This window comes from Apodemus sylvaticus, chromosome 4 (genome assembly GCF_947179515.1).
Source record: "Apodemus sylvaticus chromosome 4, mApoSyl1.1, whole genome shotgun sequence".
NCBI lineage: Eukaryota > Metazoa > Chordata > Mammalia > Rodentia > Muridae > Apodemus > Apodemus sylvaticus.
In genome coordinates, this window is record NC_067475.1 from 79,012,119 (window position 1) to 79,034,923 (window position 22,805).

The 22,805-nt window shown below is 52.1% G+C and overlaps 2 protein-coding genes across 2 annotated transcripts; one reads left to right on the plus strand and one right to left on the minus strand.

Annotated features, from left to right (window-relative positions):
- The first annotated feature begins 2,052 nt into the window (after positions 1-2,052).
- Rab25 (RAB25, member RAS oncogene family) lies at positions 2,053-9,073 on the plus strand. Its single transcript, XM_052178677.1, has 5 exons — positions 2,053-2,498; positions 5,478-5,673; positions 7,599-7,792; positions 8,323-8,403; positions 8,738-9,073. Exons 1-5 carry the CDS (start codon positions 2,456-2,458, stop codon positions 8,863-8,865), a joined length of 642 nt encoding a protein of 213 aa, XP_052034637.1. The 5' UTR covers positions 2,053-2,455; the 3' UTR covers positions 8,866-9,073.
- A 644-nt stretch (positions 9,074-9,717) lies between these two features.
- On the minus strand, positions 9,718-19,186 carry Mex3a (mex-3 RNA binding family member A). Its single transcript, XM_052180122.1, has 2 exons — positions 18,188-19,186; positions 9,718-15,083 (listed from the first exon to the last, which is right to left on the minus strand). Exons 1-2 carry the CDS (start codon positions 18,639-18,641, stop codon positions 13,978-13,980), a joined length of 1,560 nt encoding a protein of 519 aa, XP_052036082.1. The 5' UTR covers positions 18,642-19,186; the 3' UTR covers positions 9,718-13,977.
- Positions 19,187-22,805: the final 3,619 nt, after the last annotated feature.

Below are 22,805 nucleotides of genomic sequence, written 5' to 3' on the forward strand. Positions count from 1 at the left end.
AATTAGCAATATCTAAAACAGGAATAGTTTTGAGTAATTGCAGACCATGAGCTATATATTGGCTATCAGTATACAAATTAAAAGTTTGGTTTTTCAGCATTTCAAAAACAGCAGCTATAGCATGTAGTTCAATTATTTGTGCTGAACCAGGGGGAAACTCAAGAGAATGACCCTGTGATCCGATCACATATGCAGCCTTCCCATTAGAAGAGCCATCTGTAAATACAGCAAGCCCATCCTCTATGGGAAGCATGCGTAAATTTACAGGGAGTACAAAAGCATGCATAAGCCGGGCAGTGGTGTCACACGCCTGTAATCCCAGCACTTGGGAGGCAGAGGCAGGTGGATTTCTGAGTTCGAGGCCAGCCTGGACTTCAGAGTGAGCTCCAGGACAGCCAGGGCTATACAGAGAAACCCTGTCTCAGAAAAAACAAAACAAAACAAAAAAACAAATCCCTGCAACCACATGTTGGCTCACAACCACCCATAATGAGATTTGATGCCCTCTTCTGGTGTGTCTGAAGACAGCTACAGTGTACTCACATATAATAAATAAATAAATCTTAAAAAAAAACAAAAAAACAATTCCTGCCTTAACCTACTTCCGTATTATGCCCTGAAGTCAGATTCCTGCCTGAAGTCCTTGTCCTTGGTCAATGTCAAATTCCTGCCGGGCAGCATGGTACCCCAATAAGGCTCTCTACACTTTAAGCAATTTTTATTCTGTTTGTGTAGGATGGTGTTTCTCTGTGTAGTCCTGACTGTCTTGGAATTCTCTCTATAGACCAGGTTGACTTCATACTCTGACATCCTCCTGCCTCTGTTTCCTGTGTGCCAGGATTAAAGGTGTGTCACTACATCAGCTTAAATTTTTTGTTATTTTATGTACATGAGTGTTTTGACTGTGTGTCTGCACTTGTGCAAGCCTGCAGCCTGTGAAGGGTATCACATCTCCCTGAAACCAGAGTTAACAGGCAGTTGTGAGCTACCAGTGTATGCTGAGAATCTAGCCTGGGTCTTCTGGAGGAGCAGCGGGTGTCCCTAACTGCTGCGCTTTCTCTCTCCAGCTCTCAGAACGGCATCTCACACACCCATTTTGCAGCACCTGGGATTGATCTAGAGGCCCAAAGGCCTGTTCCTGCTGGACACAGAAAACAGAGAGCCCTAGAGCTCACCCTTTCTAGTTTAGGGAGTGCCCACGCCCTTTCCTGTGTTTTCATGACCTGCTCTGCAGCATTTGTTTTAATTTTTTTTTTAAAAATTAATTTTTTTAAAAAAAAATTGGGCTGGGGAGATGGCTCGGCGGTTAAGAGCACTGATTGCTCTTCCGAAGGTCCTGAGTTCAAATCCCAGCAACCACATGGTGGCTCACAACCATCCGTAACAAGATCTGACCTCCTCTTCTGAAGTGTCTGAAGACAACTACAGTGTACTTACATATAATAAATAATAAAACAAAAAAATTGCAATTTTTTAAAAAAATTTAATTTTTTAAAAAAAAATTTAATTTTTTTTAAACGAATTGTGTGTTCAATTGTGCAATGCAGATTCATCACCATGACCTTTATTCACATGTGTGGACAGGTGTGTCCCACTGTACAGGTATGACAATCAGAAGACTGACCCCAGAAGGCCTCGGGGCCTTCATCTTCAGATTCTGCACCCATATTCACCTTATCCAGCTCTTTCTGCTCTTGTCTCTGAGATCCATCCACGAAGGGAGTAAATCTGCATATTGTAGGTTAGGAAGGGACCCATCTGGGCAGGTGGTGTCCCAGCTCCACCAGAGTGAGACACGCTGCCCTTCCCTGGCCTGGAGCTGTTAAGGAGGGGCCTGACCTGCATGCTGGTCCGGCTCCCAGAGCTCCTCCGCACCATAGAGAGATGCTGTGCCCAGCTTGCATGTCTTACCCTAATAGCCCCGATGTCCCTGTATGGTAATGTGTCCTTACCAAAACCTGAGATGGGGAAGCTGGAGGCCGGTACGTTTCTGCCCCACCACGAGTCTATTTCTCTCAGCCCAGTAGCAGTTCCCCTTCTTAGGACCTCAGAAACAGCCATGCACACTAGGGCTCACTGCAGCCTCACCCACTGTCATCTCTGTGAGCAGGCCCTCTTATTTGGGGGCGTGTGGGCCAAGAGCAGACGCCTAACCTGTTTAACCTGTCTGACGTCATCATCGCTCCACCCACCAGCGTCCCAGGTGCCCTGCGGAGCTGGTTAGATCTTCCTGTTCTCTGCTTCCGTGCTCTCAGTTCCTACAGAGTAGCCTAAGGTCCCAGAGCTGAGCCTCCGGGGCTCTTCTGGCCTCAACTCGGCCCTCTTGTCCTTTCCCGCGGTGAGTGAGGAGCCAGGTGCAGGTCTCTTAAGAGCTGAGAGTTGAGACCACTTAACCAATAAACAGACTTGTGACCGCCGCACCTGCAAACGCCTTCACTCTCCATGCTGAGCAGAGATGGGAAATCGAACAGATGAAGATTATAATTTTGTCTTTAAGGGTAAGTTGGGGCTCTTGAAAAGGGAGAATCCAGAGAGGGTGTGAGAAGCTATTTCCAGAAAAAAATCTTTCTGATTTTTATCTCTGCCTTGGACACTCTTCCCCACTCATCCCCACGCTCAGCATTCCTTCTAGGAGAGAAAGGCCATGGGGAGTACAGGCAGGTCTGGTTACAGGGACAGAACTTCTGAAGTTGTATGCTCTCAATAAAGATGCTGATAATTCCTTCCTATTGCCAAATTAGGCTTCCCTGCCCAGTCTCTAATAGATGCTCACATTCCTGCCAATGTCAGTGAAGCCCAATAGATGGAAGTCGGACTTCAGAAAGGACTTGCAGACTAGAGGGAGAAGCAAGCCTATTTAAGAGGAAGAACGTCATCTTTCCCCGCAGATGGCGTAGGAAAGAAGGGCGAGGGCCGTATTCATTGTGGTCTGGGTAGTTGATACATAGGGAAGTTGATACATAGGGAAGTTGATACATAAGTAGTTGATACCTGGGGTCAATGCATTGAGTCTGGAGCAGTCTAATGGACTCCACGGGACTCCTGGGCTGCAGCCTGTGCCATGGCCTCTGTACCAGCCTTGGACCCAGATACTGGGCACTGGGTTCACCCAGCTGTCTCTGAAGGTGCGCATGCGTCTTTCCCGCTTGTTTTCCCTCAGCTCCTTGTGTTTGGTCCCTCTGTGGGTCTCTAGCCCTCCTTGAAGGCTACGTGGCCCGGTGGCACTCTCCTTCCCTTTGTACCACACCCACAGCCTCTCCCAACCTCGGGCCCCACCCTGGCCCGAGCCGGGGAGCCTGTCCTCCTTGGCATTTTTCCCAAGGAAGCTGGTGGGGCTGTGGCCATGGTATAGTGGCTCCTGTTTGTTTGTTGAGGTCCTACTAGGTGCCGTTCTCACACAATCATCTTCACATCCCTGGTGAGAGCTATCACTGTGAGTGGTTGCATGGCCTCTCTGCCTCCTACCAGTCAGCTCGGACGAGGTCCCAGTGCCACTGAGAGGTCTGGGGTATTCTGTAATGATTATAAGCCACCACATGTGAAGAGAAACAGGAGGAAGCAGGATTGAGCAGAGGACAGTCACCTGTCGTGAGAGCTCAGAGCTAGTCAGAGAACAGGGAGCTTTGGGGTAGCCTTGGAACACTGTCTCTGGGGTACCACATGGAGCTGTCCAGAGAGGCATGACATCCCACATCCATGAGGGTCACCTGTGAGCGGTCACTGCTACTGCCTCCCCCAACCCCCTGTAATGAGGGGTGGGGCAGATCCTTCCTGGAAGGTAGGGTTGGGTGGCCCATCTATCTATGCTTAGTGCAGTGTGCTAGACCTACCGGGTAGGTGCCTTCCTTCTCCTTAAAAATGGGAATAGTGGCCACGCCCGCTCAGTCAGTCGACAGACTCTCCAGCGCAGGAGCAGGGATTAAAAAGAAAAAGACAATTAGACAAAACTGCAGCATGACCTCAGTCAATTCTGAGACTGAAGGCGGGTTGAATAATTTCCAATCCACTTTTATACCAATTTGATTATGTGCGGGTATCAATATCAAAAGTAGTACAGTGGGGAACAAACAAGACAGTAAACACAAAACTGTCAAGGCAATAAGCAAAGTCCCAGGATTACTTTGGTGACAGTTGTTTCCAAGGGTGTGTAAGAATGGCCGAAATCCCCTAGCCTACTTCCTTGTCCAAGCCCAAAGTCTTGCATGAAGCCTGCTTCTTTCCTTCTACTCTAAAATTAAAATTCCTGCCTTAATCTACTTCCCTATTATGCCCTAATGTCAGATTCCTGCTTGAAGCCCTTGTCCTTGTCCTTGGTCAATGCCAAGTTCCTGCCAGGCAGCACAGTACCCCAATAAGGCTTTCTACAGAATAGTGGCCGAGCGGTGGTGGTACTGCCTTTAATTCCAGCACTCAGGAGGCAAAAGCAGGTGGATTTCTGTGAGTTCAAGGCCAGCCTGGTCTACAGACTGAGTTCCAGGACAGCCATGGCTACACAGAGAAACCCTGTTAATAATAATAATAATAACAACAACAACAACAACAATAATGAGATGGGAACAATAAAGGCATTTACTTCAGGCATTGTTGTGAAGCTTCAGGAAGTTTTTTGGATAGTGACTGATGTGAGGGAAGCACTATGTAAATAAATGTTAGCCACTGGCATTTTAGCAAGGAACAAACTAAGATGTAGAGAGTTAAGTAGTTTGCCACAAAGAGGTCACAAAACGGGCGGGAGAGATAGCTCTGTGGTGTCACAATCATCTTTAACTCCTTTCCCGCTGCTCTGACACTCCACCAGGCATGCATGTGATATACAAACATGCACAGAAGCAAAACGTTCACATGAAATAGATAAATCTTAAAATAAAATTAAAAGGCCACAAAGCCAGTAGGGACAGATATCCTAGCATTAAAACCTTGCCCCTGGTCTGAGGACAGGGCTGTGGGTGGAAGGATGGATGGGGATGCTTTCCCTAACAGAGGAGAGGCAGTAACACACACACACATGCATGCACGAAGGTGCATTGTAACACCTGCCTCTCATCCACAGAAGCGTCACTGGCCGACCCCATCGGTCTTCCTCATCCTTCCAAATCACATACAGACATCGCAACCTTCCCACACTCCCTAGTCCAGAAATGTGCACTCCAGCCCTTGCGTGTCTTTAGCCTTTCTCACGTGCTCTGTCTAAGTAATCTTTCCAAGTGTCCTCTGCCAACTACCCACAGCTGTTGCTCTTAACTGGGCTGCCCTGCTGTCTGAGCAGCCCCTGCTGTCTCAGCAGCCCCTGTCTTGAATGCTCCTGGCCCTTCTGTTCTCCTGCCCTAGACAGATGTCCTATGCTGTGTGGCCAGCACCAGTCTCTCCCAGAAGAGACAACTCTTTTCTTGCTTTTCTCATCTCAGTTCTTTCCGGTGGGACAGGTAGCCTCAGAGCTGCTCTGCCCTGGCTCAGCCCTTCTCTCTCCACTCCCTCAGTGGTGCTGATCGGCGAGTCAGGCGTGGGCAAGACCAATCTGCTGTCCCGGTTCACCCGTAATGAGTTCAGCCACGACAGCCGCACTACCATCGGAGTTGAGTTCTCCACCCGCACCGTCATGCTGGGCACCTCCGCTGTCAAAGCCCAGATCTGGGACACTGCTGGCCTGGAGCGATACAGAGCCATCACCTCTGCGTGAGCCCAGGCCTGGGGGCATTGTGAGGAACCTGGGAAACCAGGACTCTCCTCTGGTCTAGGTGTGGGAGGATGGGAGACAGGAGACACAGTCCTGTGTTCCCTGGGGTGGAAATCATGGGGACATAAGTGCTATGACTGACCAACAGGGACAGATAGGATGTACCGATCATTAACACAAGTCATGGCCCCATTTACTAAGCTCTTATGTGCCCAGGAGGAAACAAAGCACTTTCTACCCAGCATTCTGTGGAGCTCTTTGAGAACTACAGCAAGAAGGGAGGTGCTGTAATCCTATCCATCCTTGTTTAAATTGGTGCGTGGACTGAGAGCGCCCCCTCACTTCAGCACAGGGTCTGCTCTTGGCAACGTGTCTCATCTCAAGTGCCCAGGGCGAGCTGGACTTTGGAGTGTGTTTTGTAGGCCAGGTTAGCCTGAGTTCACATGTAGAACTAGAACTCACTATGTAATTCTGGCTGGTCCAGAACCTGCTGTGTAGACCAGGCTAGCCTGGAACTCACACAGGTCCACTGCCTCTGCCTCCTGAGTACTGGAGATAGTACTTTAATGGAGAACATTAAAGGAATGTCCCACCATTCACAGTCACTATTTTTAAAATGTTTATTGGCTGATTGATTGATTGGTGGATGTATATATGTATTGTACTTGGAATTGAATTTAGTTCAAACATTTACTAAACACATCTCTAACTTGGAGTATTTTATAAATAGTTTATAAAGCCTCAGAAAATTAGGCCTTCTGACACCACATCCAAAGTGTCTCTTGGCCAGTGTCATGTTCAGCCGTCTGAAATGTGGTCTATCATGTTTGGTGGAAGATAGAACCGCAGGAGACAGGAAGCAGGAAACAAGGGTTATTGCTTTGTACACTAACGGACCACGCCTACCCACCACTCTTATAAGACTTGGTTGACTTGTTCATAAACTAGGAATAAACCGGGTTTGGTGGTTCATGCCTGTAATACCAGATGAAACAGAGGATTGCCTTGATTTTTGAGGCTAGCCTCAACTATATATCGAGTTCTTGTCTCCAAATAAAACAAGGTATGATTAGATACCATTGGCATTTTTTAAAAGATTTATTTATTTATATAAGTACACCGCAGCTGTCTTCAGACACACCAGCAGAGTACATCTAATCTCATTAGAGATGATTGTGAGCCACCTTGTGGTTACTGGGATTTGAACTCATGACCTCTGGAAGAGCAGTCAGTGCTCTTAACTGCTGAACCATCTCTCCAGCCCTGATACTATTTATCTTAAGACAGCCTTTTAGCTGGGTGTGGTGGCACACGCCTGTCCCAGCACTTGGGAGGCTGAGGCAGGTGGATTTCTGAGTTCAAGGTCAGAGTGAGTTCCAGGACATCCAGGACTCTACAGAGAAACCATCTCGAAAAACCAAAAAAAAAAAAAAGAAAGAAAGAAAAAAGAAAAAAAGAAAAAGACAGCCTTTTGAACTCAGAGGCTCCAGAAAGAGACTAAATACCTGCAGGAATTTAGGTAAGATACTGGTCCAAGAGGCAGGGCTTTGGCTCTCCTTGGAAAGATGCCAGTAGATGAGGCTACTATGTGATTTATGTGAGAAAGACATCAGAGAACATACCTGATCAGAGTCCACAGGGGCACTAGTAGATGGGCAGGGCTGAAGTCAGGCAAAAAGGACTGAGAAGTCTAACCTTTGAGGAGCTAGTGGGGGTTGGAGCAGGGAGGTGATGCTTCAAAGACTCTGAGACCAGTTTCCCTGCCTGCACTTGGGATCCTTGAGTGACCTGAGGGGTGGGGGTGGGGGTCCTGCCTGATTGCTGACATGCAGATGTCAGGTGTTAAGCTTGATGTCTATGCTCCAAGGCTGAGTCTAACAGCCCTCTCTTGTCCCTGCCCACCCCTCCCTGCACCCCCACACAGGTATTATCGTGGAGCCGTGGGAGCACTTCTGGTATTTGATCTGACCAAGCACCAGACCTACGCTGTAGTAGAGCGCTGGCTAAAGGAGCTATATGACCATGCTGAAGCCACGATTGTTGTCATGCTTGTGGGGAACAAAAGTGACCTCATCCATGCCCGAGAGGTCCCCACTGAGGAGGCCTGCATGTTTGCTGGTGAGAGCCCCTCCCACTCTGTCTGACCCCCCCTCAACTGCTCATACATACACTTAGGGCCATGAATGGTCTTCCCTCATGTGGTTCACTGTTCTAGCCCTTTTGGGAACCCATATGGTTCCCCAGACTCCTTGCTGTGAGGCTGTCTTCATCAACAGTTCACAGTTGATTCTATGACAGCCCTACCCTGAAATACTCAGAGACCCTTGCAGGCTCCTGGTGGCCATCTCCCTAGACACTCTCTGGGTTTGAGAGTAAGCACTTCAATGCTGTGGGTTAGGGACAGCTTCCAGCCCCTTCTTGGCCAGTTACTAGATGTAGGCCATTGGAACAAGTTCCTTCTTCCTTCTCCCTGCATTTCTAGGTTCTACTTTCTTAAATGAACCTACTTTATAAATTGTAGGAAGGATTAAATATGCCACTATCTACCAAGGGTTTGGCGTATAAAGAGACCTAGAAAGCAGTAAATAAATGTTCTTGCTGTTTGTTGCTGTAGTTCTACAACTAATATGTGCTTCCCTTCCTGGCAGAAAACAATGGTCTGCTGTTCCTGGAGACGTCAGCCCTCGACTCCACCAATGTTGAGCTAGCCTTTGAGACTGTCCTCAAAGGTGAGAGCCCGCCCTTGGGTACTTACTCCATTTGGGGTGAGGCCCTGTCCTAAACCTCAGCTCACAGTAGCCTCTAGACCACTCAGAGCCACTGGTCCCACCTCCTGTCTCACCACTCATCTTAGAGCTTAGGGGAGCAACTGGAGGGCCTCATGTTTTAGGGGGCTGAGTCTGGATTCCTTGTTTACCCAGGAAGATAGACAAGACCCAGGTATTGTTACAGCAAAAAACTCTTCCTCGGTGTGGCCACCTGGGCTCTGAACTGGCATGGGAAGTGAGGCATTAGGGGGTGGGACGGTAAACTTCTGGCCTGATTATTTCCCTCTGTCCTTAGAGATCTTTGCAAAGGTGTCAAACCAGAGGCAGCAAAGGGCCAGGACCGGTGCCATCGCCCTGGACGATGCCCAAGCTGGACAGAATCCTGGCCCTGGGGAGCGTGGGACCTGTTGCATCAACCTCTGACCTCAGCTACGGCCAACCCCCATGTCCTGCCTTCAGCCACCTTCAGGTGCTCTGCCACCCTTACTGCAGGACTTCTCCTTACCCAAGTCCCCGGTTACAAGCACCCAGGGCCCTACCACATGATCTGTCCACCACATCCCTCTCCATCACCTGGACCCCTTACAGGCGAGGGCCCACAAATAAAGCTGTTTTGTATCACGCCTGGCCACCCTGCTGCCTTCCATCTGTCCGTTGTTGGTGTCTGTGCCACCCTTCCAACCTTGACTCCTCTGAGTCCCTGATCCCCTTCTCCACCCCTTTCTGTCATCCCTACAATATCCACTCCTCCCAGCCCCCCAGGGCCTGCTTCTGGAGTTCTGTGGTCTGGGGACCGTGCCAAGGGGGCAGGAGTTGCTTATCTATCCCTCTGCCAACCTCTAGGGCAGGTGGGGGATGGAAGATTGTGTGGAGGGGAGGGGTATTTGGAAGGCAAAACAAAAGAAACCATCTTCCAGCACCATCTGGTACCCAAAGCCCTGGTGCCAAGAACTGAGGTCACTCCAATGCCAGGGGCACTGGGGAAGATACCAGCCTGGTTAAGTGTACTGAGGAGGGGTTCCTAGGACTGAGAGGTGAACATTCCATCTAGTCTGTTTCCTGTCCCTAAACAGGAGGAACTGAAATTGGAAGAGGCAGATTTTTGTCTCTCAACATTTTTCCTGAGTGCCAAGAGATGGCTACCCAAGGGATGGTAGCAGGTACCCTGAAGATAGCCACTTCCCACACCAGAACACCACCACCCCACACCAGAACACCATTACCCCACAGCAACTGCCACCCAAGATCCAGCTGGCATACAGTGAGAGACAGAGCCTTAAGTAATAATACTTTTAATAAAATTAACTTCTCAATAGCACATTTAATACATTAACCCTCCCCCTTCTTGGTTTCTCTGCATTGTGTGCAACATCACTTTGACAATTATTCATGGGTCTGTTTCATTTCCACCTTTACTTTGCATTTGAAATCTTCCTAGGTGATATGTACGAGTCACTTGATGCCTCAAATTAAGTCTGACCACGATCCTACTCTACTTTCTACAGTGGAGAGACCATGTTCCCTGCCCCAGGGCTATCTCCACCCAACCACTCGACCCTCCCTCCGAGCACTCGCCCTCAAGAGTGCTGGGGGAAATTCTCCCAATTTCCAGATGCTACCATCTCCACATACTGAGGGTCCTAGGGCAAAAAAGGGCAGGGGGACTTCTAGTCTCTAGATGGGGTGAGAAGAGTAAATTGGGGAGAGGGAGATGTGTTTGGGCTCTAGGGTCATGAAGTGGCATGTCAATCACTGGTACACTGCTTGCTCAAGCTAAAGCCAAGAGGCCTCTCTCTCCCAATCCCGATCCGACTGCTAGCTGGGACTGATGCTAAGGCAAGTGCTTAAAAATGCCTATTTCTCACATGCAGAAGTCAGGCTTCGGGCTTTCTGTGGGGAAGGTGCTGTGACGTGGCCCTTTGGGTGATCCCTATCTGAACACAGAAGGCGGCTGGGACACAAAGGTTGCACAGAGGCCACCCATGTTCCCTGCACTTCTATCTGTTCTGGGGGGGCAGGATGGGGAGGGGTTCTCCCAGGCCCGTAGGGACAATACTTGCACTCTACTTCCTGAGTAGGAAGTCTTTCTTGGGATGTACCTTCTCTAAGCCAGGCATAGTGGTGTGGACCTTGTAGTCTCAGTGACTGGACGCAGCAAGATGGTTGCTAGTTTAAGGCCAGACTGAGCTAGAGACCCTGCGTCAAAAAACAAATGAACAAAAACCCCACTACAGATGTTAAGGAAAACAGTGCTAGAAACTGCAATGCCACACCCACCCTGCATGGGTGCTGGAGTCTGAGCTGACAATCTCTCGGAACCACTCCACTGGCTCTTGAACCCACCTGTAAGGTGGGCCTAGGTGACTTTAAGGACTTCCTCAGGGTGGCCTGGGAGATGCTGCCTCGGGAGGGTTGGACATTAGGAGTAGGGGCTTCCTAACAGATGGCCAGGCTCAGCCCAGCCTCCAGAGCTTCTGATGACCAGTGCAAAAGTCTTGCAAAGACCCTGGGACAGAGCCTCTCATGTTCTTGTCCCGCACTTAAACCGAACCCCAGCAGACTGGAAGCTCCCAGTCTAAGCTAGCAGCCTGCTCTAGCCGTGTTCCCAGGGGCAGGGCAGCTCAGTCACTGGCCTCTATTTGTTTTTTTCCCCCATACTTTTATCATTCTACTGGGCTCAGCGGCCCGCAATGCTACTAAACTTTAAGCTATCTGAGTATCATCTACTAAGTAACTAGTAATTCTTTTTCTTTCTCTAGGATTATATGAAATAAATTTGAATTATTTTGTAGTATTCTCTTTTAAACCCCTCGGTTTTTCTTTCTCTTCTCATTTTTTTTTTTAAATTTTTTGGTTAAAAAAAAATCTATTTCTCTTAAATCTCACACCTCTGAGGGTTTCAGTAGGCCTGTTAGGCCTCAGTTCTGGCTTTCCCTCCTGACTGCCCCTGACACAGGGTAGGGAAGGAGGGACACTCCAGGACCCTCAGTCCTTAGTCCCAAAGCTTCTTCCTTTCTGGTAAATCCCTTCCTTTGTTTGGCTCTGCCGGCTCCCCTGAGGGGGAGGGGGAGGGGAGCCCACAGAGTGAAATCCAATCTACTGGTGGGGGCCCCAGAAGGGACCAACTCCCATTCCCTCTCCACCATCCATCCCAGGATGCTCCCCCAAGAAAAGCAAATGACATTTCTCCCCAAAAAAAAGATGAGGGGAAAAAAAAGAACATAAACCCGAACATATATTAAAAACTTTTTTTTTTAAGATTTAACTCTGAATACAAATGTATTTTTTTCTTCTCTCCCTACATATATTCTAAACCTTCTAAAGTTTTTTTTAAGGATCACTTTATCATAAAATAAAATATCCTTTTCATATAATAAATTACCTAATAAAAAGTCTTTTTTTCATATTAGCCCAGGTTCTTTGCTACATTTATACGGTAATAAATGCCTTTATTAAAATAGAATATTAAATTATAAAGAACTGCTTTTTTCTTTTTTTGCTATTTTTGTTTCCTCTCCTCTGTTGGTCGCCCATCTCACTCCCCCACTGCTCTGTTTGCCGCTCGCTCGCTGCTAGCTCACTTTTGCGCTTGTTTCTAGGAAAGGCTCACTCAGCAAGGGTGGGATTGGGTCTGTGGAGCCTAGTGTAACAGTCTTTTGCCTTTGTGGGTAAGGAGTAGAGAGGGGGAGGGGACTGACAGACAGACATCCCTTCTTCCCACCCCCGCCCCGCCCCCTGCCCCTGGGCAGCCCAGGGTGCCCATTTGGTTTGGTTTCTATTGTACAGACATCTCAAGATGGCTCACGTTGGTGGGAAGGAGGGAAGCTGCCACAGGCCAGTTTTCTGGGCTGTGACCTCCTTCCTCTCCCCTCCCAGGCTGGTGTTCTGGAGGGGAAGGCTGAGGAGAGGCAAGTTAATTCACAAGAGGCAAAAGAGAGAGACCTCCCTCTGCCCTCATCCCACATCCTTCCCCCATCCAGGAAGAGTGGGACTCCTGAGCTAGAGCTCAGAATAGTCCCACCCAACTATATACAAGCATCTCCTGGCCTCCTGGTCACCCATCCTCTCCTGGCCCGGCCAGCGGAACCAGGAGGGTAGGAGGCTGCTGACAGACTCCAGGGAGCAAGGGCAGCAGCAAAGGGGTGCTAGGCCGGTCACAGTACCTGATTCTTGTGACAGGCTCACTGCACCTCAATCCTGCTTCGCCCTGGCCCAACCCCTCACCAAAGACCTGGCCTCTCTCCTCAGCCAGTGGGTAAGACAGAATTCATGATTTGTGGCGAATAGAATAAGGACTCGATAATGGTTCAGTGAGGTGCAGAGAGGTCGGGGTAGGCCACTGCCGGTGAGGGGTGGGGGAGCCCTTCCAGACACATCTCTCTGGCCCCAGGACTGTCCCTCTGTTCTGCTTTCCCTTCCCTTGGGCAGAAGACCCAGGAGAAGAACTGCTCCCTAAGTATAATGCCCACAGATGATGAAGGTGGGGTTCCAACCTTTCATGCACCCCACCATTAGTTTACATTAGTTACCCCGTTATTAGTTTCCCGTCTCAAATTGTCACTGAGTCTAGAACTACATTCCATCAAGAATTGGAACTGATTCTTTGGAGGAGTGGGGGAAGGGCGGTCCACTACAAGAAGAGGAACTGGGTGGGGGCTATGGAAACGTTCTCCAGACTTCTCTCCTAGGAACATGTTATCCCACAGCTGGGCTAGCAGAGGCAAGAGGAACAAGGGACTGGATGAAGGTAACAGCCGGCTGGAGGTGGAGGGAGGGGAGAGCTGAAGAAATAGGGAAAACAACAACAACAACAAAACGAAGGGCAGATCCAGAAGAAAAAAACTGGGGAAAAGCCAAACAAAAAGTTGAAGGGGAAAGAGAAGCCCTCTTCCCAGCTCTGTCTAGCCGAGCTTGTAAGACAGTAAGTTGTTAGCCCTTTAATGGTACCCTCCTCCACCTCAGAAGATCTACCCAGATCTTTAATAGGCCCCATCTCCTTATACTGTTGGGAACTCAGGATACGAGCGTGTGCGTGCGTGCGTGCGTGTGTGTGTGTGTGTGTGTGTGTGTGTGTGTGTGTGTGAGAGGGGGGATAAAGGGTCATGTTAGGAGATGGGAGGGCAGGGCCAGAGGGCTGGCTGTCACTCAGAGCACCTCTAGCTACAGATGGCAATTCTCCGTGTTCTCACCCCTCCAGAGAAGGGGCAAAATGACACGATAGGGAGAAGGGAAAGGTCAGATGTATGTCCTGGTGGTCACTTCAGGCTAAACAAAAGCTTCTCTTAGCTGCTTCCAGATTTAAGGGTGTGTTGAGGTATCAGAGTTGTAACTCTTGTAAAACTTATGGCCCCTCCCAAAGGGTAACCAGAGGCTCTGAAAGTGGCCCCGCCACCAGCCACTCAGGCCTCCCCTTCCCCACCCCAGCAAGTGAATATTTCCAAGCACCTTGCCCTGTAGTCACTGATTTTTCAAAAAGCCCTACAGGTCCAGGGCGGCACCCTAGGGTGTGGGCCCAGGAGACCAGGGACATGGAGCTTAGGAAAATATTCGGATGGCTTGTGTGGCGGTGATGTGGCAGACAGGACACTCTGGGTCCGTCCTCTCGCAGATGCGTACTGCACACTCCATGCAGAAAAGGTTGTGTCCACAGGGCACCAGGGCTGCTGTTACTTCGCTCTCAAAGCACACCATGCAGTCCCGCCCGCCGCCGGGGCTCCGTAGCCCACCCGCCCCCAGTTTAGAGAAACCCTGCAGTGGCTCTCCAGGGGGCCTCCGAGGGAGCCCAGCCAGCTGCTCTGGCCCCGCGGAGGTGGCAGGAGAGCGATGCGCGCCTGGGGGGCCCGCGCGTGCCTTGGCTGAAGAAGAGGAGGAGGAGGCGGAGAAGAGCACCGAGGTGGGCGTGGCGTTCTCCTGGCCCGCCCACAGCGGGGGGCTTGTCTCAGCCACGCCATAGTACATGTCCTGCTTGCCCACACCGTAGCCCGGAAACAGATATCCGCCGTAGCCGAAGTCCCCGCCCTGCTCGCCCAGGCGCGGGGCCTCAAAGGCAGAGTCCACGCCGCACTCGCCTATGCAGCCCAGGCTGTTCTGCCTGAAGGTGGAGAGCGGTTTACAGCCTGGAGCATGCACCCGCCAGGCGTCTGAGTAGCGGCTGTCCAGGGCAGCGTCGGGGCTGCCAGCCAGGAAGTCGCCGTCGCTGTTGTACTCAAGAATCTTGCCGGTGCGCACGGCGATGTGCGTCTCAATCTCCTCCCGCGCACGCTCCACGTTGCCCGGTGCGCCGGTAATCTCAAACACCGGGTCGCGGTCCCGGCTGGGAGTGATGATGTATGTGTTGGTTTGCTGCTGGATGCGTTTGATGGTCGCTCCCTTGGGGCCCACCACCAGTCCCACCACGCGGTAGGGCACTCGTACACGGATGGTCACTTGGCCTGGCAAAGCAGGGGCCACGCCAAAGGCTGCTCCAGACTTGTTGCGTGAAGCTCTTATCATGGAGAAATGCTCAGCCGCGGAGATGATCTCCCGCCGGGCTGTGGCCACGTCTTCCCGCCTCCCGGTCACCATGAACACGGGCTCCTCACCTCGCACAGGTGTCTTGATGTAGGTGTTGGTTTTGGCCCTTAGAGCCTTAATCTTGCAGCCTGGACAAAGTGGGAAAGAAATTCACTGGACAAAGAAGTTTGTACCTTCCCCAGAATCCCAGCTTCCCAGAAATCCTTCAGTTGATCCAGTCACACCTTCATGACCATAAACACAACCTACCCCACCTAGACCAATCCATGGATGCACACTTGTTTCCCTTGTCTTCCATTCGGAGCCTTCCAAATACACTCCTTCGAAACCACCTCCTTTAGAGCCTTTGAGAAAAATCACCAACTCTTCCCTCAGCACCTGCCCTTTCACTCCCTCCATCTCACCTTCCTCTCAGTGGCCGCTCCTGATCTTTGCTCAAAGCACTCATTAACCCAGTCTACTCATGTGACTTCCATTCATTAAAATAGTCTGTCCTCTAGCTCACCCGGGGAACACTGGCTACTGTGACCTCCCCAGGCCTTCCTAGCATCCCTAGAAAGTAGAGGCCAAAGTCAGAGAAACACTAAAACCGCAGCAGCAGGAGGGAGGTGAGAGACCCCACAACCCCTGTGGCTTCTCCACACCATAAGCGTTGGCTGTGGGGATGGGGCTCAAGGGTCAGATTCTCAAGGGAGAAGAAAGGAGGACAGTATCACCCAGAGGACCTACTGCCGGGCCTCTCGGACTCCCTGCCTGCCTGCCTGCCACCCAGGACAGGACTGAGATGTCCTGGAGGCTGAGAAGAGGGGCACTGAGCATTTCTGAACCCGAGCTCCTGCTTAGAAGGAGTATCAGGTTAGAGCTGGGAGCCCGGGAGAGGCAGGAAGAGAAAGAAAAGCGAGACAAAGAGAAGAGGAGGGGAAGTAGGAATGGCCGGCAGAAAAGGCTGCAGACCTCGGGCTGGGTGGACCTGCCTAGCTTCCCAGACAGCCTCAGTCTCTTACCCCTCCTTCGGAGTTCAGGTGCCTACGGGGCCTAACGCAGTGGGCAGAGTGCCCACATCCAAGCAATATTGAAGGGTGAGCAGACCACCCCTTCACGTGTGCACCGGCCTTCTCCCATCTCGACTCCCCCAGCACACAGACTGTGCATTATTAGTACACACCCACACTTTTGCCCCATTCTCAGACTCTCCCTGAGCTCCTTGGGCACATCCCAGTGCCTGGTGCCCTTCCTCAGGTGCCCATCCAAGGCCAAGTACAAAACGCTGCCCCAACCTTCAACCGCAGGCCTCCATCCTCCATCCCCTAAATGTCTTTTCTAACCCTAATGAATTGGTGGGACGGGACACGGTGGGTTAGGAATGGACCTAACATATACTAGGAAGGAAAACATGAGCCCCCACTTCCTTTCAGACCTGTTGGCAGTTAAGAAGTCATCCGTGGTGCCAAGCCCACATCCTTGCTTTCATATCTGGATGGTGGCTTCAGTTCTGAGACTGGGAGGAGGGAGGCACAATACTTCCTGCCATCTCTATTGACATGCCGTCCGATGGGCACCTAGGTTCTGGCTCCTAAGTTTTGGATCCAAAAACTTCAGCGGGAGTTAGGTGTCTGAGAGTTCTGGAGTTTGGAAGGAGCAGGGGGGGAGTGGGGGGGGGCTGAGGCTGGGCAGTACAGCACCTAGCAGCCTCAGCGTCTTGGGTTCTGCAACCCTGAAGAAGCATCCCTAGAAGTAGAGGCCAAAGTCAGAGAAACACTAAAGGCAGGAGGGAGGTGAGAGGACTTCCATATGCTTACAGAACGGGGAAGGGAGGACCGCTGTTCTCCGGACAATATTCTACAAGGACAAATTCTACTTTTATGATGGATGGACACATTTGCTAAGGAGGCACGAGAGTAAAGACTCCATTAAATTCCTTCCAAGACCTCACCCAAGTAAAGATATTAATATCCCCACCCAACTCCAGGCTCTGACTCCCCAGTGTTTGACAAGGAGGGGAAATCCAACTTTCTAAACCAGGAACCCCCAAGAGATTGAGGGAGGGGGCGCTGTGCAGGGGAGTGGCCCGCTCCCTCTCCAAATCCTCCAGTCCCAACACTAGGGTGAATGAAGTGGGATATGGGGTAGGGACCACAGCCTGCGTCCCCTCCACTGCCAGGAACTGGCCTCCTTCTCTCCTCCCGCGGAATGCTGCCCCTCCATTGTTCCCCACTGTGGGACAGCTCCTCCCCCCACTCCACCTCCCAGCCCAGCCCCTTTGCAATATCCAAATCCCAACCCCCTAGAAGATGGGAGGGGAAGGGTCCCCAAGATCCAGGTTGCTCAATTTGGGTACTTACTAACACTCCCACCCATCCAGGGATGCTAGGCTAAGAGGGTGTGGTAACACACTCCACTGGCTTAATCCAACACCCCTCCCAGCATACTCAGACACGCACCCCCCCAATAATCCAAGTGGAGGTTTCTTTCCCCCTTCACCCACATGCCCTTCCTGCCCTGTCCCACACATTCACTCAGAGACTTCTCTGCAGACCCCTGGCTCCAGGCTGTAGCCAGCCCAGAACAAAAGCAAGACAGAGGAGAGGCCCACGCCAGGGCTGGTACCTCCTCCGAGATTCTCCCTCCCAAACACAGGGGCCCTCCAACTTCGGTGTGTAAGCGACCACAGGGACCCCTCTTTGCCAAGGGCTCCCTCATCACCTCTCTCTAGACTGGGACCCTCCCCTGGGCCACACCCCCTTTCATTCCTACACTCAGCCCAACAAAGAGGCAGATCCTCATTCGGGCTTCTTGGACTAGGTCTCGCTCAGAGTCCCCAACTCCAACAGCAGAAGGTCCCAGGAGTGCCCCCTCCCCAGTCTACAAGCAGACATCAGAGTAAGGGCTCCCAAGTAATAGCACATTCCGTCAGTCCTTCCAGCCAGGAGCCGACACCCCCTCCGCACAGATCCTGGGATTGGGAGGCAGCTCCCCCCCTCCCCTTTCCTCTCCCAGTTCCAGGATATTTCTTTGTCTACGGGCGGAGCCCCAGGGGAGGAAGGGTCCCGAGAGCCGTCCCGACTAAGGGTAGCGGGGAACTTTGTGGCACTTGGAATCTGGGCAGGGGGCGGGGCCCCTTTGTCGGGAAGGGACGGAGCCAGAGGCGCGCAAAGAAGGAAGCGATGAACTTTCCGCGCCGGGGACAGCAAGCCCCCACTCCAACCCTCGCGGTGTCCGGACGCCCGCTTACCTTGCCTGCCCACGATCTCGGCCACGTGCTCGGAGGTGGGCACGGGAACGCACTCCGTGGTGTTGCTGCTGCCCTTCAGGCGCAGCTCGGCCTCTTTGTAGAGCGCGCAGAGCTTGGCGTCGTTCGCCCCTTTGGGGGCGGTGGGGGGCTGGGGCGTCTGCGCCGCGGGGGCCGCGCTCGGGGCGGCCGGGGCCGCCGCGGGCGTCGGCGGCGGGGCCGGCTGCGGGGGGGCGGCCGGCTGCGCGGGGGCGCCGCCCCCCCCACCTCCCCCGTCCTCGCCCGCCGTGGGGGCGGGGGGCTCCCCCAAACCCAGGAGGCAGAGTTGATCAAGAGCCAGCTGAAGGGCGCGCTCGTCTTCCAGCAGCCCTCGGTCCTTAGCGCTTCCCCCGAAACATCCTAGTTCTCCAAAGCCCCCATTTCTTTCCATTATTCCAGATACCACTAGACTAGGCATGGCGAAACAAAAGCTGGGGGAGAGAGAGAGAGAGAGAGGTGGTGGAAGGGAGAAGAGGAGAGAGGAGGGGAGGGGAGAGGAGAGGAGGGGGTGTGTGGGGAGGGGGAACAAAGAGCTGGGGAGGGGGGAAGAAAGCGAGATAGAAAGATAGACCCACCCCTAAGCCCCCCTCCCCAAGCACCCTGTAACCTGACTCCCCTCGCCCCAGCCCCCGGGTGGGGGTGGGGGAAAAGAAGCAAAACCAAGAAAGCAGATCTCCTTTCGCTCCGGGGTGACGGGGTGGGGTGGGGGGCTGCGGGCCCTAGCCCCCACCCCTCCGCCTCGGACCCAGAGTCTCTACCCTCCGACGAGCAGACGCCCCCTTAGGCTCCCGCACCGAGCCCCAGTCCCGGAGCGTCGCTCAGTGGCCCCCAATAGAGCCCAGCCCCTTCCAGCGCTCAAACTCTTTTGTTTTAAATGAACTGGATGGAGCAGCATGGAACTGACGGGAGGGGGGCGCGCCGGGGGCGCCCGGGGCATGCCGGGAGTTGTAGTTTCCCGCCCTCGGGCGCAGGGAGGAATTCCTCAACCCGGGCAAGAAGGGGATTGCGCCCCTCGGGCTCTGCCCACCGGTCGCGGGAAAAGCCTCGGGTGGTCTGGGAGTCGTGGTCCGAGAAATTTCAGGAGCGGGTGGTATGCGGGAGGGAGCCAGTGTGGAAAGGCGTTTCTCCTCCGCCCGCGGGTCCCGGGCCTCTTTCTTATGGTAATGAGGACCGGGGCGGAGCAGCCGCGTGGCTGCAGTGCCCTCCCTCCTCCCGCGCGCGATCGCGGAGTCCACGGGCTCAGGCCTCCGGGAAAGAGCTCGTGGAGCAGACAAAGCCCGCGGCTGCTACAGTGGGAGGAGCAGGTTTCTGGGCTGCTTGGGAGCCAGGAAGGGGCGTTCGGGTGGGGGTGGGACCCCCGGTAGTGGATGTGGCTCCCTCATCTCATCTCTTAGGTAGCGAGCCGTCCCCACCCCCCAGCCCCCCAGTTCCAGGATCTCAGAGGCCACGGCCGGGAGGTGAGTTAGTTCGTGCCCCCGTGGTCCGTGCAGTGACCCGGTGAGGAAGAGGAGGCGTGGAGGGAGAGGATGGGGGTGGGGGCTGATCCGGGAAGCCAGAAGGGGTCCTAGAGGCTTCCTGTGATTTAGTTTGGAGCCTTGAACTTTGGGTAACAGGAGTTGAGATTGGGAGCCCCTAAGAACCCAGATTTTTTTCTTTTAGTCCTCAACCTCGAATATAGTGGAGATCTTTTGTCCCTTAGGACGGTCATTTAGCTGTTCCCTTGCCTCTTTTATAAGAAGTAAGTTTTTAAAGGCTTAACAGGCAGTTGAGAGGGGAGTTAGAGTGTACTGCAGTCTCTCTCTCTCTCTCTCTCTCTCTCTCTCTCTCTCTCTCTCTCTCTCTCTCTCTCTCTCATTTTTATTTTTATTCTTTTGACCAAGAGAAGGGATGGGACTACATCTAGAGGTCTTAAGGTCAGGCTCTATGCCCCAGTGAGTAGGATCCTCCCCGCCCCTGCCTGGGGGTTTCCTTTAGGAACAGAAATCTGAACTAGTCGTGAAATAAAGTTTTGCATGAAGGTAGAGCAGTAAATTGAGGTAACCTCACGGCATGGGGGTGTAGGGAGGCCCAGGGAGGTGAGGAGGGCTGAACGGAGGCCGGCTCTCTAAACTGATTTTTGGAGAGTGAGTTCCGCATCAGTTGGGGAGACAGGACTGCGAGCTGAGTGGTGGGTGGGTGGGAGCCTTACAGGCAGGCTTTCCCCTTCTGTACAGCTAGACGGTGAGGAGGACCTGGAGCTGAGGAACCTGGCTGGCTAGAGTAGGGGAGGAGGTGGCCTGCATGGAGGATTTTCTGGGAGTGGATGCTCGTGGCCTCTAGCAGGCGAGGGAGAGGAAGACCTGCGTATGGGGTATGGGGCACTTCTGCCCACCGGGAACCTGGACAGGGTGCTGAGAGTTTCTTTGGAGGAAGTTTCCCCTGGCGACCAGGTGTCAGTGGGGCTAAGGCTGTTTGCAGCTGTCTTGTCCTCACTGAAACAAGATCCCCCAGCTTGCCCCGGTCTCTGCTTTCCTCCTCAGTAAACCAATTAAGGCAGGAGGTTAATGACCAAAAAAGCCTTGGGGATTTGGTCAGGGAGGAAAACAAAGGGCAGAATCTTTGAGTGGGGAAAGGATGCTGCTAGAGGGGAAAGGGACAGACTGGAGGTGGTGGGGCAAGGGGGCTCCCCACTGGGATCCTCCAGGCTACAGGGATACATCTGTCCTCAGGGAATCTTAGCACCCCTACTCAAGGTCACACTGTGATTCCAGACCTCCTCCACCTCCACCTCCTCCACCTCCTCAGCAGAGAGCACCTGTGAGCCTGGTACTTGGAGGGCCAGGTATGCATGAAGGACTGAGGTGTACCCACAGGAACAGGCGTCTGATGGGTGCAGAGTTGCTGTGGGGGCAAGGGACCTGCCCTTGTTCCTAAGGCTCAGGTCTCCTTTGTTCAGGCTAATGCCATTCAGGCTGGGCTGTTATGCCTGCGGGCCTGCTTTCCTTCCCTTCCCTGAGGTCCAGGAACACCTCACTTAGGGATATGAGGACAGAGGCCTAACTTAAGTCACTTCTTCGATTCTGCCCTGGTACAGAAGAGTGTGGAGGCTGTGTTTTGGTCCCCTGCTGGACTCCGAGGATGTCTGTCTATCTGTACATTTCTGCCTCTGTGTGTGTAGGTCTTTTTGGACTCTGAGGATGTCTGTCTATCTGTACATTTCTGCCTCTGTGTGTGTAGGTCTTCATTCCTGTCTCCGTCCCTTCCTTTCCCTCTCCTACCCTCCTCTCCTAACTCTTACCTTCATGCTGAAGAATATAGGACCTCGTTGAGTTGTTGAATTGTTTGTGGGCATTGAATACTTGTGTGTATTTGTGTGTTTATGCATTTATGGATGCAGGACTGGAAAGGTGACCCAGCATGAGGAAGGCCGGATGGAGGTCTGAAGACAGGAATGTGGGAAGTTGGTATCGTGAGGCCTGTTTCCCTGTCTTCTCCGAGCACTCTTGAATATCTGTCTATACAGTGACTACTAAAGCAGAAGGATAGACCTAACGCCAGAACCCTGGGAAGGGAGGGAGACCACCAAGCAGGCCGGCCTTGGTTTGTCGCCCTGCCCCTCACTGGCTGCCCCGCTCGCTCTCTCCTGGCAGTTCAGCCCCCCTCATGCTTTATGAGGTCTCCACTTGCCTTTTTTTTTTTTTTTTTTTTTTTTTTTTTTTTTTTTTTTGGTTTTTTGGATTTGATTTTTTCGAGACAGGGTTTCTCTGTATAGCCCTGGCTGTCCTGGAACTCACTCTGTAGACCAGGCTGGCCTTGAACTCAGAAATCCGTCTGCCTCTGCCTCCCAAAGTGCTGGGATTACAGGTGTGCGCCACCACTGCCCGGCTGCCTTTTTGTTTTTTAATTAAATTGTATTTCATTTATATATTATGGGCATGCACCCGCTGCAGCACACCCACAGGATGGTCAGAGAACAACTTGTGAGAACAAGTTCTGTCTTCCTCCACCAAGTCCAGGTGAGTCCTGGGGACTGAACTCAAATGGGCAGGTTTGGCAGCAAGTCCTTCATCTTGAGGGACACCTTTTATCTTTTTAACCCTTTTTTTTAAGGCAGGGTAGCCTGAAACACATCATTATGTCACTGAGTACTATTGCATGTGTGCGCCACCACGCCTGGCCTGTTTTTCTTTCTTAATACCTTATGTTGGAAGTACACCTGGGTGTCTAGCCTTTCTTGCTGAACCTGCAGCCAGTTTTCTCTCTTAGGCTGCAGTGCACTCAGTTCCTTAATTATTTCTTCTTCTTCTTCTTCTTCTTCTTCTTCTTCTTCTTCTTCTTCTTCTTCTTCTTCTTCTTCTTCTTCTTCTTCTTCTTCTTCTTCTTCTTCTTCTTCCTTCTCCTCCTTCTTCTTCCTCTTCTTCTTCCTCCTCCTCCTCCTTCTTTTTTTTTTTGTTTTTTTTTGAGACAGGGTTTCTATCTCTGTAGCCCTGGCTGTTGGCTGTCCTCGAACTCAGAAATCTACCTGCCTCTGCCTCCCAAGCCCTGGGATTAAAGGCGAGCACCACCACTGCCCAACTGTTAATTTCTTTTTTCTTTTTTTTTT